The 16,753-nt window shown below is 43.5% G+C and overlaps 2 protein-coding genes across 4 annotated transcripts in view; both read left to right on the top strand.

The window, feature by feature from the left end:
- Positions 1-16,753, top strand: part of polm (polymerase (DNA directed), mu) — a 392,822-nt gene that overhangs the window by 64,419 nt on the left and 311,650 nt on the right. The gene's annotated exons all lie outside the window — the stretch shown is intronic.
- On the top strand, positions 11,571-14,524 carry LOC135518213 (dual specificity protein phosphatase 26-like). 3 transcript variants are annotated; one of them, XM_064943198.1, is made up of 4 exons: positions 11,571-11,680; positions 12,269-12,459; positions 12,632-12,843; positions 13,242-14,524. In XM_064943198.1, exons 2-4 carry the CDS (start codon positions 12,281-12,283, stop codon positions 13,478-13,480), a joined length of 630 nt encoding a protein of 209 aa, XP_064799270.1. In that variant the 5' UTR covers positions 11,571-11,680; positions 12,269-12,280; the 3' UTR covers positions 13,481-14,524. The 3 variants fall into 3 exon arrangements, with proteins under 3 accessions (XP_064799270.1, XP_064799269.1, XP_064799272.1); XM_064943197.1 differs by having other exon boundaries at positions 12,266-12,459; XM_064943200.1 differs by having other exon boundaries at positions 11,677-11,739; positions 12,266-12,459.

The following is a 16,753-nucleotide window of genomic DNA, read 5'->3' as shown; positions in this document are numbered from 1 at the left end:
CATGGTCTTTTAGTGGATGCAAGTCAGTGGAGTGTGCAGAGGAGTTTGTGGTCTTTGGTTCAACGTTTTTACCCTCAGAGTTGTCCTGAGCTGCGGAGGAATCACTGTACTGCTGAACATCTTTTCACTTTGATGCTCAGGGTTTGGGCCCTGAGAGATGGAGAGAGAGAATGAGTAGGAAACACAGATACCCAGCTCACACTGCAGAGATGGAAGAGAGAGAGAGATCTACAGAACCCCAGCTCACACTGCAGAGATGAAGGAGAGAGAGAGACAGAACCCCAGCTCACACTGCAGACATGAAGGAGAGAGAGAGACAGAACCCCAGCTCACACTACAGACATGAAGGAGAGAGAGAGACAGAACCCCAGCTCACACTGCAGACATGAAGGAGAGAGAGAGACAGAACCCCAGCTCACACTGCAGACATGAAGGAGAGAGAGAGACAGAACCCCAGCTCACACTACAGACATGAAGGAGAGAGAGAGACAGAACCCCAGCTCACACTGCAGACATGAAGGAGAGAGACAGCACCCCAGCTCACACTGCAGACATGAAGGAGAGAGAGAGACAGAACCCCAGCTCACACTGCAGACATGAAGGAGAGAGAGAGACAGAACCCCAGCTCACACTGCAGACATGAAGGAGAGAGATCTACAGAACCCCAGCTCACACTGCAGACATGAAGGAGAGAGAGAGACAGAACCCCAGCTCACACTGCAGACATGAAGGAGAGAGAGAGACAGAACCCCAGCTCACACTACAGACATGAAGGAGAGAGAGAGACAGAACCCCAGCTCACACTGCAGACATGAAGGAGAGAGAGAGACCGAACCCCAGCTCACACTGCAGACATGAAGGAGAGAGAGAGAGACAGAACCCCTGCTCACACTACAGACATGAAGGAGAGAGAGAGACCGAACCCCAGCTCACACTGCAGACATGAAGGAGAGAGAGAGAGACAGAACCCCAGCTCACACTACAGACATGAAGCCAAGCTCACACTGAGAGAGAGAGACAGAACCCCAGCTCAGAGAGAGAGAGACAGAACCCCAGCTCACACTACAGACATGAAGGAGAGAGAGACAGAACCCCAGCTCACACTACAGACATGAAGGAGAGAGAGAGACAGAACCCCAGCTCACACTACAGACATGAAGGAGAGAGAGAGACCGAACCCCAGCTCACACTACAGACATGAAGGAGAGAGAGAGACAGAACCCCAGCTCACACTACAGACATGAAGGAGAGAGAGAGACCGAACCCCAGCTCACACTACAGACATGAAGGAGAGAGAGAGACAGAACCCCAGCTCACACTACAGACATGAAGGAGAGAAAGAGACAGAACCCCAGCTCACACTACAGACATGAATGTGAGAGAGAGACAGAACCCCAGCTCACACTACAGACATGAAGGAGAGAAGAGAGAGACAGAACCCCAGCTCACACTGCAGACATGAAGGAGAGAGAGAGACAGAACCCCAGCTCACACTGCAGACATGAAGGAGAGAAGAGAGAGACAGAACCCCAGCTCACACTGCAGACATGAAGGAGAGAGAGAGACAGAACCCCAGCTCACACTGCAGACATGAAGGAGAGAAGAGAGAGACAGAACCCCAGCTCACACTACAGACATGAAGGAGAGAGAGAGACAGAACCCCAGCTCACACTACAGACATGAAGGAGAGAGAGAGACAGAACCCCAGCTCACACTACAGACATGAAGGAGAGAGAGAGACAGAACCCCAGCTCACACTACAGACATGAATGTGAGAGAGAGACAGAACCCCAGCTCACACTACAGACATGAAGGAGAGAGAGAGACAGAACCCCAGCTCACACTGCAGACATGAAGGAGAGAAGAGAGAGACAGAACCCCAGCTCACACTGCAGACATGAAGGAGAGAGAGAGACAGAACCCCAGCTCACACTACAGACATGAAGGAGAGAGAGAGACCGAACCCCAGCTCACACTACAGACATGAAGGAGAGAGAGAGACAGAACCCCAGCTCACACTACAGACATGAAGGAGAGAGAGAGACCAAACCCCAGCTCACACTACAGACATGAAGGAGAGAAAGAGACAGAACCCCAGCTCACACTACAGACATGAATGTGAGAGAGAGACAGAACCCCAGCTCACACTACAGACATGAAGGAGAGAAGAGAGAGACAGAACCCCAGCTCACACTGCAGACATGAAGGAGAGAGAGAGACAGAACCCCAGCTCACACTGCAGACATGAAGGAGAGAAGAGAGAGACAGAACCCCAGCTCACACTGCAGACATGAAGGAGAGAGAGAGACAGAACCCCAGCTCACACTGCAGACATGAAGGAGAGAAGAGAGAGACAGAACCCCAGCTCACACTACAGACATGAAGGAGAGAGAGAGACAGAACCCCAGCTCACACTACAGACATGAAGGAGAGAGAGAGAGACAGAACCCCAGCTCACACTACAGACATGAAGGAGAGAGAGAGACAGAACCCCAGCTCACACTACAGACATGAATGTGAGAGAGAGACAGAACCCCAGCTCACACTACAGACATGAAGGAGAGAGAGAGACAGAACCCCAGCTCACACTGCAGACATGAAGGAGAGAAGAGAGAGACAGAACCCCAGCTCACACTGCAGACATGAAGGAGAGAGAGAGACAGAACCCCAGCTCACACTGCAGACATGAAGGAGAGAAGAGAGACAGAACCCCAGCTCACACTGCCACAGACACCCACACCTAAGCCTGGTTCATGTTTCCTGGTCCTCCAGACCACAACCCAGTCTTAATGTGGTTCTAAGACATTTAGATGAAGTCCAGATATGAACTCCCTTTGCCTAAAAAAATACACAGATCTTGAGACTAAATAAATAGTAATAGATACAATAAACATAGTCTGTATCCACACAGGAAACAAACCCTGGTCATAGATATAGCTCAAAAACCACAATGTCCTCTAACATGAAGCTGCTTTACCGGAAGACTGATGGTTTTAGGTCAACTCATTCCATGATGTCATGATACATTACCACTGAGCTATACAGTACATTATATTGTTCACTCCAAGTCAGGAAACTACTTTTGATTCATCAGAATTTCCCACACAAACCCACAGAACATAGAGCTCACATCATTAGTAGTGTCTTTAAAATGGTTTATTAGCAAAGCATTCATATTCCATTTGTAAAGCTGGAGAACATTGACAGAATTCTTTCTTTGGCCGCCTCTCCTTCCAGTTCTCTGCTGCCAATGACTAGAACGAACTACAAAAAGCACTGAAACTGGAAACACTTATCTCCCTCACTAGCTTTAAGCACCAACTGTCAGAGCAGCTCACAGATTACTGCACCTGTACATAGCCCACCTAAATTTTAGCCCAAACAACTACCTCTTTCCCTACTGTATTTAATTTATTTATTTTGCTCCTTTGCACCCCATTATTTTTATTTCTACTTTGCACATTCTTCCATTGCAAATCTACCATTCCAGTGTTTTACTTGCTATATTGTATTTACTTTGCCACCATGGCCTTTTTTTGCCTTTACCTCCCTTATCTCACCTCATTTGCTCATATCGTATATAGACTTGTTTATACTGTATTATTGACTGTATGTTTGTTTTGCTCCATGTGTAACTCTGTGTCGTTGTATGTGTCGAACTGCTTTGCTTTATCTTGGCCAGGTCGCAATTGTATATGAGAACTTGTTCTCAACTTGCCTACCTGGTTAAATAAAGGTGAAATAAATAAAAATAAATAAATTCCAAGGCTCTGATTCAGGGGAGAGGATTTGTTAAAGGAAAAGGGTCTTTTGGTATTTGTTTCATTAGTCCATTGTTGACATAGTCCCAAAATGTTTTGCTTGTCAGCAATCAAGTTTTCAAGATACAGTGCCTTGCGAAAGTATTCGGCCCCCTTGAACTCTGCTTTTCTTCAGCAGGGACAGGGAAGATGGTTAAAATTGATGGGAAGATGGATGGAGCCAAATACAGGACCATTCTGGAAGAAAACCTGATGGAGTCTGCAAAAGACCTGAGACTGGGACGGAGATTTGTCTTCCAACAAGACAATGATCCAAAACATAAAGCAAAATCTACAATGGAATGGTTCAAAAATAAACATATCCAGGTGTTAGAATGGCCAAGTCAAAGTCCAGGCCTGAATCCAATCGAGAATCTGTGGAAAGAACTGAAAACTGCTGTTCACAAATGCTCTCCGTCCAACCTCACTGAGCTCGAGCTGTTTTGCAAGGAGGAATGGGAAAAAATGTCAGTCTCTCGATGTGCAAAACTGATAGAGACATACCCCAAGCGACTTACAGCTGTAATCGCAGCAAAAGGTGGTGCTACAAAGTATTAACTTAAGGGGGCTGAATAATTTTGCCAGCCCAATTTTTCAGTTTTTGATTTGTTAAAAAAGTTTGAAATATCCAATAAATGTCGTTCCACTTCATGATTGTGTCCCACTTGTTGTTGATTCTTCACAAAAAAATACAGTTTTATATCTTTATGTTTGAAGCCTGAAATGTGGCAAAAGGTCGCAAAGTTCAAGGGGGCCGAATACTTTCGCAAGGCACTGTATATAACTTCAAAATATCCCTATGATGCAAAATGACCAAGTATCAACTATGAATCAACTTAATACCTATCTGTCAACAACAATGGTCATCATGAGTTCCATTTTACAAGTACACATAGGCTAACCATGAAACACTCATATACACACACTTGAGATGTCTGTTAAACACATTGAATAACTTTTCCATAGTGAGTGAATGTGAGAGTGTGTCCACAGTGGTGTGTGAAGTGATACTCCAAGCGGCACCTCAGAGGTTTCTACTCATCCTCAGTTTGACCTCGGAGTCGGTTTGTCCTATACTTCACCACAGCCATGATGGTGCACAAGAGGAAGACCACTGCATTAACAGTTTTCGGCAGGTAGAATAATGTTCGCTCCCATCTGTAGAAGAATAGCATTGCTTTGAGATAGTAATTAATGATATCTTTGCATAATGACTATAGGATAGTGTAGCCTACCGCTGGGCTCCATGGTGCGTGTTGTTGACTGAGGCCTGCGAGGTGGAAGAGGAGAGTGCATATTCTCCCGTCATAACTGAGAGCTCTTGGGTAGTTGGCATTGGCATTGCTGTCAATGTTTAAGAAAAAACGTAGTATCAGTACTTCACAGACTAGGATAAAAGTGTGAATATAAAGCAGAACCTACATCAAAATGGGAAGTTTTCGCATTACTGATTCACAATATTGTGTGAAAAGAGATTGCGCAGTACTTACTGATGGTGGTGGTAAACTGTGTTGTGGTTTGAACTGCAACCATCTCTTGAATAGTTGGTATTGATGTAAAATCACTACCCCCCTCAACTCCAGTCTCCTCTTGGTCAACAATAGAACTGTCTGAATAAAGAGGTTCAGAACACAAGAACTCAGGAGCAGAAAAACAACGTCCATTCAAGACTCTTAATTCAACAGACCACTAAGTTACATGATGTGTAAGTTTCATTATCAAAATAGACTGACACAGAATTGTATTTCAAATGTCATTCTTCTACAGTACTGATATTTATGCCATTCAACATTTTATTTACATTTCTTGGGTTAGCTTGCTAGTTGATAGTTATCAGAAAATGAAGCAATAATGTAAGTATTTGTCTAAGAATGTCAGTGACACACTCATCAACAGGACTATCCATTGGACATTACTGAGCATTATTCATTGTGCTTTACTAAACACAGACACAAGCAGTGCAGGGATCTTCTTACCTGTAATGACTAGTTTGAACAATTCTAGCCATTCATCTGGTCCGCTCTTCTCCACTACACACCAGTAAATATCAGAATCACTTTGTTCTAGACTTTTCATAGTCACAGTAAAGGTTCTCAGAATGACGGCATCAGATATTGAGGTTTTACCACTGCTATTGGGATGGTCAGTGCGTACCACATAAGAGCATGTAATCCAGGAATCCCCTTTACACCAGTATTTGACATGGTTTAGGTAATCCTGATAATAGATACATGGGATGGCGATGGAGTCTCCTGTCTACACAGACATCAACCTAATCCCGTCCGTTCCTGTAGACATAGAAACAGAAAACATTCAATTAGATTTTATTTTAGGGTTCTTTTTCTTGTCAGTGCAGGAATGATGTACCTTTTTCCATGGTAACTGTAAGTGAACATTTCTCGGCCTATACCGTATATATACACACTACCGGTCAAAAGTTTTTGAACACCTACTCATTCAAGAGTTTTTCTTTATTTTTACTATTTTCTACATTGTAGAATAATAGTGTCGACATCAAAACTATGAAATAACACATATGGAATCATGTAGTAACCAAAAAAGTGTTTAACAAATCAAAATATATTTTATATTTGAGGTTATTCAAATAGCCACCCTTTGCCTTGATGACAGCTTTGCACACTCTTGGCATTCTCTCAACCAGCTTCACCTGGAATGCTTTTCCAATAGTCTTGAAGGAGTTCCCACATATGCTGAGCACTTCTTGGCTGCTTTTCCTTCACTCTTCGGTCCGACTCATCCCAAACCATCTCAATTTGGTTGAGGTTTGGGGATTGTGGAGGCCATCTGATCTAGCACTCCATCACTCTCCTTCTTGGTCAAATAGCCCTTACACAGCCTGTGGGTGTATTAGGTCATTGTCCTATTGAAAAACAAATGATAGTCCCACTAAGTCCAAACCAGATGGAATAGCGTATCGCTGCAGAATGCAGTAGTGCCTTGAATTGAAAATAAATCACAGACAGTGTCACCAGCAAAGTACCCCCACATCATAACACCTCCTCCTCCATGCTTTACGGTGGGAAATACACAGTTGATGTTGAGATGCGCCTGTAAATTGAACTCTGTGAAGCGTTTTGTTGGGTTGCAATTTCTGAGGCTGGTAACTCTAATGAACTAATCTTCTGCAGCAGAGGTAACTCTGGGTCATCCATTCCTGTGGCGGTCCTCATGAGAGCCGGTTTGATCGTAGCGCTTGATGATTTTTGCGACTACACTTGAAGAAACGTTCAAAGTTATTTTAAGAAGGCACACCTGTTAATTGAAATGCATTCCAGGTGACTACCTCATGAAGGTGGTTGAGAGAATGCCAATAATGTGCAAAACTGTCATCAAGGCAAAGTGTCGCTACTTTGAAGAATCTCAAATATAAAATATATTTTCATTTGTTTAACACTTTTTTTGCTTACTACATGATTCCATAGTTTTGATGTCTTCACTATTATTCTACAATGTAGAAAATAGTAAAAATATAGAAAAACTCTTGAATGAGTAGGTGTTCTAAAACTTTTGACCAGTAGTGTATTTAAAAATAAATCAGGGTTGATCAAAACATATTCACATCCAAAATATAGATACAACTTTCTTGTATGAAACCAACAGAAGCCACCTGCTGCTCCTGTCTTCAATGTCCGCATGTTCCTAAGTTCATGGAGCCCAATCACTTCAGAGAAACATGGTGCCCTTACCTGAGAGTCTGGAGAAGATGAGGAGGAGGGAGAAGGAGAGACGAGAAACCATGTGTGAGCTTGTGTCTGCGTGTTATATAGTACCTGTGCACAAATGTGTGTGTGAAGGACCAAAGCACCAAAGACATTACATTTACATTTAAGTCATTTAGCAGACGCTCTTATCCAGAGCGACTTACAAATTGGACAATGACTTCACTTAAACATCAATGTCTGTAACTCTCTTCCTAGTTCTGTTTGTACGCACCTGCCCCCATCTGTGGCAGGAAGTAACATCTTATCTAGGCTAGTTGTAACCCAAGGCGTCCAGTCACCTGAATTTCATCCTTTATTTACGTAGAGTTCATTTGTTTCTTTATCCAATACGCTTACACTCCGGAAACAGAGCACCTAGCTACAAAGGAGGCCTCAAAACATCAGACATTTCTGTTTTAGTCCTTTACACAGCACATGTCAATGGGTAAGATAGCAACAATAACGTAGTGTGTGTGTATATTCTACCTTTTGATCAGTGGTTCTACAGCCAGCCTTAAACAGTCTCTCCTGCCTGTCCTGCAGGCTGTAGAAGGACCGTAGGTGGGGGTCGTGAAGGCTGTTGTGAGCCCCATCCAACAACTGCATGTTGAGGTCTGACAGGACAAAGTTGAGGCTGTCCTGGAAGAGCTGAGGAATAGATTATTTTTGTTTTTTTAAAGTGACAAGCTAAATGTGTTGAGGTACAGTAGCCTATAGCACTTTCATGGATAGTTATGTCAATAATACCATCTTCAGCAATCAGTCCCTGATTTTTTGAAGACAGAACTTGTGATAATAAATTATATATCATGGGGTGGTAGGGTAGCCTAGTGGTTAGAATGATGGACTAGTAACTGGAAGGTTGCAAGTTCAAACCCCCGAGCTGACAAGGTACAAATTTGTCGTTCTGCCCCTGAAAATAAGAAACTGACTTGCCTAGTAAAAATAGGTTAAGGTTAAAAAAATACCATAGCAAGTCAGATCTTCTAGGTATTTTTTTAACCTTTATTTAACTAGGCAAGACAGTTAAGAACAATGACTGCCTAACAGTGGGTTAACTGCCAGGTGTAGAACAACAGATTTGTACCATTTTAGCTCAGGGGTTTGAACTTGCAACCTTCCGGTTACTACTCCAATGCTCTAACCACTAGGCTACCATGCCGTATAACATAACAAGAGTAGAGAGGATCTGACTTGCTATCTTCTCTTCAAGGCTTGTTCTGTGGTACTGGAGAGCAGGCCTGCTCTGATAGGGGCACTGAATTTGAAATGATTTATACTTTTACTTTTGATACTTAGGTATATTTTATCAATTACATTTACTTTTGATACTTAAGTATATTTAGAACCAAATACTTTTAGACTTTTACTCAAGTAGTATTTTACTGGGTGACTTTCACTTTTACTTGAGTCACTTTCTATTAAGGTATCTTTACTTTTACTAAAGTATGACAATTGGGTACCTTTTCCACCACTGCAACTACTTTGCAGTGAATAGTCTGTGTGCATGCAGTACTTTATCTAAACACAAGATGGTGAAACACACCACGATTCTTAAATGGAGCTTCAATAAATAGACATATTTTCATCCTGCAATGCAACGTAGATATCAACAAATCCACAACCGAATGTAATTGTGTTCAACTCACACTCATTCTGATAAAACCATAATTGAAAAACCTGCAATTCTTCTTCAAATATGCTTTACATGGTGGCTGTCCTGGTCCTTACAGGGATACTTTGGGATTTCTACTTCCCAGAGTCAGACGAAGGATACCATTTTTAGGTCTCTGCATGCTGTTTGAAGGAAGTTGCTAACTGGTGTTAGCGCCATGACTGACTTCCAGCCATTGCACTAACGCTAGTTCGCATTGGCTCTTAAAAATACACTACATGGCCAAAAGTATGTGGAAACCTACTCGTTGAACATCTCATTCCAAAATCATAGGCATTAATATGAAGTTGGTCCCCCCTTTACTGCTATAACAGCCTCCACTTTTCTGGGATGGCTTTCCACTAGATGTTGGAACATTGCTGACGTGACTTGCTTCCATTCAGCCACAAGAGCATTAGTGAGCTCGGGCACTGATGTTGTGCGATTAGGCCAGGCTCGCAGTTGGTGTTCCAATTCATCTCAAAGTTGTTCAATGAGGTTGAGGTCAGGGCTCTGTCCAGGCCAGTCAAGTTCTTCTACAATGATCTCGACAAACCATTTCTATATGGACCTCACTTTGTGCACGGGAGCATTGTCATACTGAAACAGGAAAGGACCTTCCCAAACTGTTGCTACAAAGTAGGAAGCATAGAATCGCCTAGAATGTCATTGTATGCTATAGCTTTAAGATTTCCCTTCACTGGGCCTCCTGAGTGGCACAGTGGTTTAAGGCACTGCACTATTGTGTCCTGCATCGCAGTGCTTGAGGTGTTACTACAGACCTGGGTTTGATCCTGGGCTGTGTCGCAGTCGACCGGGATACCCATGAGGCGGTGCACAATTGGTCCAGCATCGTCTGGGCTAGGGAAGAGTTTGGCTGTCTGGGATGCCCTTGTCCCATTATGCTCTAGCATGCACTCTGACACGGTCGCCAGTTGTGTTTCCTCCGACACATTGGTGCGGCTGACATCCAGGTTAAGCGAGCATAGTGTCAAGAAGCAGTGTGGCTTGGCAGGGTCGTGTTTCAGAGGATGCATGGCTCTTGACCTTTGCCTCTCCTGAGTCCATACGGGAGTTGCAGCAATGGAACAAGACTGCATCTACCAATTGGATATCACGAAAAAAGGGGGGATTTTTAAATATTTTTTAATACAATAGATTTCCCTTCACTGGAACTAAGGTGCCCGAACCATGGGGGCAGGTAGCGATCTCCTGGCATCCGCTAAAGCACAATTCGTACATCGGACTGCCAGATGGTGAAGCGTGATCCATCCCTCCAGAGAACACGTTTCCACTGCTCCAGAGTCCAATGGCGGCGAGCTTTACATCACTCCAGCCGACGCTTGGCATTGCACATGGTGATCTTAGGCTTGTGTGCGGCTGCTGGAAACCCATTTCATTAAGGTCCCAACGAACAGCTCTTATGCTGACCTTGCTACCGTGGCAGTTTGGGACTACGACTGGAACCGCTCTACGTGCCTCAGCACTCTGCGGTGCATTCTGTGAGCTTCTGAGGCCTATCACTTCGCTCCTAACTGTTTCTACTTCACAATAACAGCGCTTACAGTTGACCGGGGCAGTTCTATCAGGGCAGAAAGTTGACAAACTGACTAGTTGGAAAGGTTGCATCCTATGACAGTGCCATGTTGAAAGTCACTGAGCTCTTCAGTAAGGCCATTCTACTGCCAATGTTTGTCTATGGATATTGCATGGCGGTGTGCTCGATTTTATACAGCTGTCAGCAACGAGTGTGTCTGAAATAGCCAAATCCACCAATTTGAAGGGGTGTCCACATACTTTTGGTGATGTAGTGTACCTCTAACTTCCTTCATACTGCACACAGAGACATACAAATGGTATCCACAAGTTCATCTGACTGATAAAGGGCATCATTGCCAAGTAACATTTTAGTCATTTAGTGGACAAGTAACTTACAGGCGCAATTAGGGTTAAGTGCCTTGCTCAAGGGCACATTGACAGATTATTCACCTAGTTAGCTTGGGATTCGAATCAGCAACCTTTCAGTTACTGGACCAACCTCTTAACAGCTAGGCTACCTGCCATGTTGTTGTGTTTTGGTCTAAACTATTGTACCCTTCATCATCTATAGCAGCCTTTATTGAATATTATTATACTAAATGTTTTATTGGTCAGTATCATTAGTGAAAAGCCCCTTTCTGTAATATAATCTAATAATCGAATTAGTTGCTATCAAAACAATGTTTCGTAAACATAATAAAGTAATAACATAGGTATGCTACAATATTGAGGAAAAATTTGTGTTATCTTAAATTTGCCTGGTACGTAATGTGTTGCTGTGACCCTGTTTATGGTCAAATATGGTCCGGGTTTATTGATGATTTTTACATAATTGTACATCCCACTGTTGCTGTATCATGTTCAATAGGCGAGGAACATGGCGGATAGTATGGGCGCCCTGTAGTCGCGTGAGGAGAGGAGGGGTGACGCTCGAGAGATAGAAAAGTGAAACGAGAAGGAAGAAGGTGAATGATTCTTATTGTGGGATTTTTTTCTCCTCCGGTTTGTACTGTTGTTAGAAGATGTAAGGCATTGTGTAGATAACTGTAATTAATACTGTGTAGCATCAAGCATAAACTCGAGAATAATCAGACAAAGAAATTCAAGCGAATCAGAGAAATAGATGCGCTTTAATGTTGATTATTCGCTCTCGTATTATTGCAGAGAGAAATGTCGCCCACCGTTGAAACGTGGATATTCTTTCTATGTTCACATAGCTATGTTTTTGCTCTGCAAGCCAATTGTGTTATCTGATGGTGATTTCACCAGCATATGCACGCAACAACACAAATATGTTTTCTGATTAACGAAATCTATTCACTCATAGGCTACATGAGTGGGCCACGTTTTTGGCAATTACATATCGAGTATTAAATATTGTTAACAAAGTAACGTTGTGTAGATAAACATATCTCATAATGGCTTGAGAAGCATTTAACGTCTTAGGAACCATTAACAGAGCTGATAAACCAATCTTGTCATATGCGCATGCTGCTGTGATATTGATGGTCTGGAACGCAACCAACAAAAATGTATTATTTTTCTACCAGAAGCACACGCCCCAGATGGCGTTCATGTCCCGGTTCTCCCGATCCCGGAGCAGCTCGAGATCTCCCAACAGGAAAGATTCGGGGCGCGGGTCCCCGGTGCTAACAGTGTCTGAGCTGGAACGGCTCCTCTACACTGGGAAAACAGCGTGTAACCATGCCGACGAGGTCTGGCCCAGGCTCTACATTGGAGACCAGTGAGTAACCTAGCCTGCAAAACATTGTGCTTTTTCCTAAGTCTAATATGATATCCAAACATTTTTTAGACATAAGAGATCTGAATTTCTGAATTTCAGCTAATTTTGTGATTGGTTGCTTGAATAATTGATCAATTTACTGATTGCCCTCCCCAACCCAACTGTACTGCAGAGACATTGCATCAGACCGGCGTGAGCTGGCAAGGCTTGGCATCACCCACATCCTGAACTGTGCCCAGAGTAAGTGGCGCGGTGGGGCGGAGTACTACGCTGGCATGGACATCACCTACCAGGGCATCGAGGCCCACGACACGCCCTCCTTCGACATGAGTGTCAACTTCTACCCCGCTGCAGAATTCATGCACAGAGCCCTCAGCAGCGGTGGTGAGTCAATTTGTCTTCCTCTCTCTCTCACACATACACTCAACACACTCAGCAAAACCGAGGCTTGAGTCAGCACAATCGATTCACCTGCAACAATTCAAGCATGGCCCCCCTCGCATGCAGTAGTTCACGCAGACACACACACACAAAAACACATACACACCTTCACATCTGCACACACATACACCTTAACACGTACTTAGGTGCACACCATCTATAAATATTCATCCCACACCTGTTGATCTGTTCAGATGTTCCTGTGTGTGTACTATTGCCCTGGAGGTCAACACGTCCTCATCTCTCTCTCTTTCTGTACCTCCCTCCCTCTCCCTCCTTCCCTCTCTCTCTCTCTCTCCCGCCTACCCTACTTCTCTGTCCTTACCCCCTCCCCCCTCTAGGTAAGGTGCTGGTGCACTGTGCGGTGGGTGTGAGTCGTTCGGCCACGCTGGTTCTGGCCTACCTGATGATCCGTCAGAACCTGACCCTGGTGGAGGCCATCAAGGCAGTGAAGGACCACCGTGGCGTAATCCCCAACCGGGGCTTCCTACGTCAGCTCAACGGCCTGGACAGCATCCTCCGGGACAACCGCAAGGCTCTACACTCCCCAACCTCCCCAACCTCTCCAACCTCTCTTTAGAGCTAACAGGCTAACACAGCTAAAGACACTACTTTAGAGTTGTAACAATGCTAACCCATCTACAAAACCTGGGTTAACCAGGGTAAACAATGTTTTAAACCAGAAAAATACATCAGCAACGGGTGTGTCATTGTCTTTCCCATGTCTTGATCTCGTCATGAAAAAGGCGTCTTTACCTGGTTGAAATAGAGACCAATTGGTCAGAATCTGGTTTTATGACATCTTCAAAACCTGAAAAACAGTTTACAACCAGAAATGGATATAATTCAAACGTCAGGTAGAATTTCTTTCCTGCTGTGTGGTCGTGTGACAATAGTTGTCTGTTTCCCTTTTTATCTTTGGATAAAAGCGCCTGGGTCTTGACTAACAGTCCCAGGTTGTGTGGTCAGTTATACAGTACTAACTATATGGTAGAATTAAGTATCAATGGGATATAAATCATGCCTTATATAGAAGTAACTTCAACCTAGACAGTGCAGTAGAGACATGGAGACATTTTGATGACATGTACAATCATATCATTCCCAAATGGCCATTCCAAGACATTTAAATGTTTCCCCTTAAACCACCCGAGTGTTGCTTTAGCAGTATGCTTAGTATCATTGTCCTGCTGGAAGGTGAACCTCCATCACAGTCTCAAATCTCTGGAAGACTGAAACAGGTTTCCCTCAAGAATTTCCCTGTTTTTAGCACCATCCATCATTCCTTCAATTCTGACCAGTTTCCCAGTCCCTGATGATAAAAAACATCCCCACAGCATGATGCTGCCACCACCATGGCAGCATCATGCTGGGGATGGTGTTCTCGGTGAGAGCATTACGCACTCAAGCCACCATCAGTACGCACACCTGCCTTAACATGCATCAGCGATCATTGGACTCACGTGGACTCAATTACTTGTGTCATTACCTTCCCTATATCTGTCTGTTCCCAAGCTCTGTTCCCTGTTTTGGGATTAATTGTTTCATGTCCGTGTTACCCGTGTTCTGATGCTGTTCCTGTCTTGTTTCCTTGTCTGTTCCCGAATAAATTTCTGACTCCTCATTCCTGCTTCTCCTGTCCGGCATCGGTCTTTACAGACATTGCGTTTCCCTTGATGGACAAAAAGCTCAATTTTAGTCTCATCTGACCAGAGTACCTTCTTCCATATTTTTGGGGAGTCTCCCACATGCCGTATGGCGAACACAAAACGTGTTTGCTTATTTTTTTCTTTAAGCAATGGCTTTTTTTCTGGCCACTCTTTTGTAAAGCTCTGTTGAGTGTACAGCTTAATGTGGTCCTGTGGACAGATACTCCAATCTCCGCTGTGGAGCTTTGCAGCTCCTTCTGGGTTATCTTTGGTCTCTTTGTTTTAACTCTGATTAATGCCCTCCTTGCTTTGTCCGTGAGTTTTGGTGGGCGGCCCTCTCTCGGCAGGTTTGTTGTGGTGCCATATTCATTCCATCTTTCAGTAATGGATTTAATGATGCTCCATGGGATATTCAAAGTTTCTGATATTTTTTTATAACACAACCCTGATCTGTACTTCTCCACAACTTTGTCCCTGACCTGTTTGGAGAGCTCCTTGGTCTTCATGGTGCTGCTTGCTTGGTGGTGCCCCTTGCTTAGTGGTGTTGCAGACTCTGGGGCCTTTCAGAACATGTGTATATATACTGAGATCATGTGACACTTAGATTGCACACAGGTGGACTTTATTTAACTAATTATGTGACTTCTGAAGGTAATTGGTTGCACAATCTTATTTTGGGGCGTCATAGCAAAAGGGGTGAATACATAGGGCGGCAGGGTAGCCTAGTGGTTAGAGAGTTGGACTAGCAACCGGAAGGTTGTTAGTTCGAAACCCCGAGCTGACAATGTACAAATCTGACGTTCTGCCCCTGAACAGGCAGTTAACCCTCTGTTCCTAGGCCGTCATTGAAAATAAGAAATTGTTCTTAACTAACTTGCCTAGTAAAATAAATTTAAAAAATAGGCACGCACAGATTATTTTGCTGTGACAATACAAGTCAAATTAAAATACTACATCTGTAGCTACCTACTACCTACCGTGCTCTTTGTTATTTTATGTGTTAGACTACTGTACCAGCTGAACCTTGGGGATTTATTTTGCATAATGGCAAGCTGGTTTGGGTTCAATCAAATCAAATCAAATTTATCAGCTCATATCTCAAAGTGCTGTACAGAAACCCAGCCTAAAACCCCAAACAACAAGCAATGCAGGTGTAGAAGCACAGTGGCTAGGAAAAACTGCCTAGAAAGGCCAAAACCTAGGAAGAAACCTAGAGAGAAACCAGGCTATGTGGGGTGGCCAGTCCTCTTCTGGCTGTGCTGTGTAGAGATTATAACAGAACATGGCCAAGATGTTCAAATGTTCATAAATGACCAGCATAGTCAAATAATAATAATCACAGTAGTTGTCGAAGGTGCAGCAAGTCAGCACCTCAGGAGTAAATGTCAGTTGGCTTTTCATAGCTGATCATTGAGAGTATCTCTACCGCTCCTCTACCGCTCCTCAATCCCATTTCAGTTCAGTTCATTCAGCAAGTGGCAATTATTTTGAGTAGTTTTCAATATATGCTCCTGGGTGGCGCACCGGTCTAAGGCACTGCATCTCAGTGCAAAAGCCATCACGACAGTACCTGGTTTGAATCCAGGCTGTATCACATCTGGCTGTGATTGGGAGTCCCATAGGGCGGTGCGCATTGGCCCAGCGTTGTCCGGGTTTGGCCGGGGTAGGCCGTGATTGAATTTGCTTTTAACTTAACTTGCCTAGTTAAATAAAGATTAAAAAGTATACATACAAAAAATAGGAATGTCAAATGGCAGAATTGATATGGACCTCAACCCTGCATGCAGACAAAGTCAAGAAGGCTTGCGTATGGAATAGATGACAAGTCAGAATGATTGATTATCCAATGCTGACATTTACTCCAACTGAAAATATTCCTGTTTGTTGATTATGAATACCTCAAGTAGCCTCTGTGTGTGTGACACATACTTTATGTCTGGTCTCCACATACCATTTGATATATCAACTCTAAACAGTGCCAGGATGTTAGAGTTGCACCTACAGTATTACTATAGTATTACTATGTTATTACTACAGGTGTACTATAGTATTACTATGATATTACTAGGGTTGCACATTTTGGGGAATATTCAGAGGTGAAAACTTTCCGTGGGAATTAACAGGAATATATGGGAATTAAGGGGAATATATGCAAATTAATATTAATACCATTTAAATGTAGATGCTTTTTGCATTGAATATAT

Source organism: Oncorhynchus masou, chromosome 28, assembly GCF_036934945.1.
Source record: "Oncorhynchus masou masou isolate Uvic2021 chromosome 28, UVic_Omas_1.1, whole genome shotgun sequence".
NCBI classification, from domain to species: Eukaryota; Metazoa; Chordata; class Actinopteri; order Salmoniformes; family Salmonidae; genus Oncorhynchus; species Oncorhynchus masou.
This window is presented reverse-complemented; position numbering and strand designations above follow the sequence as displayed.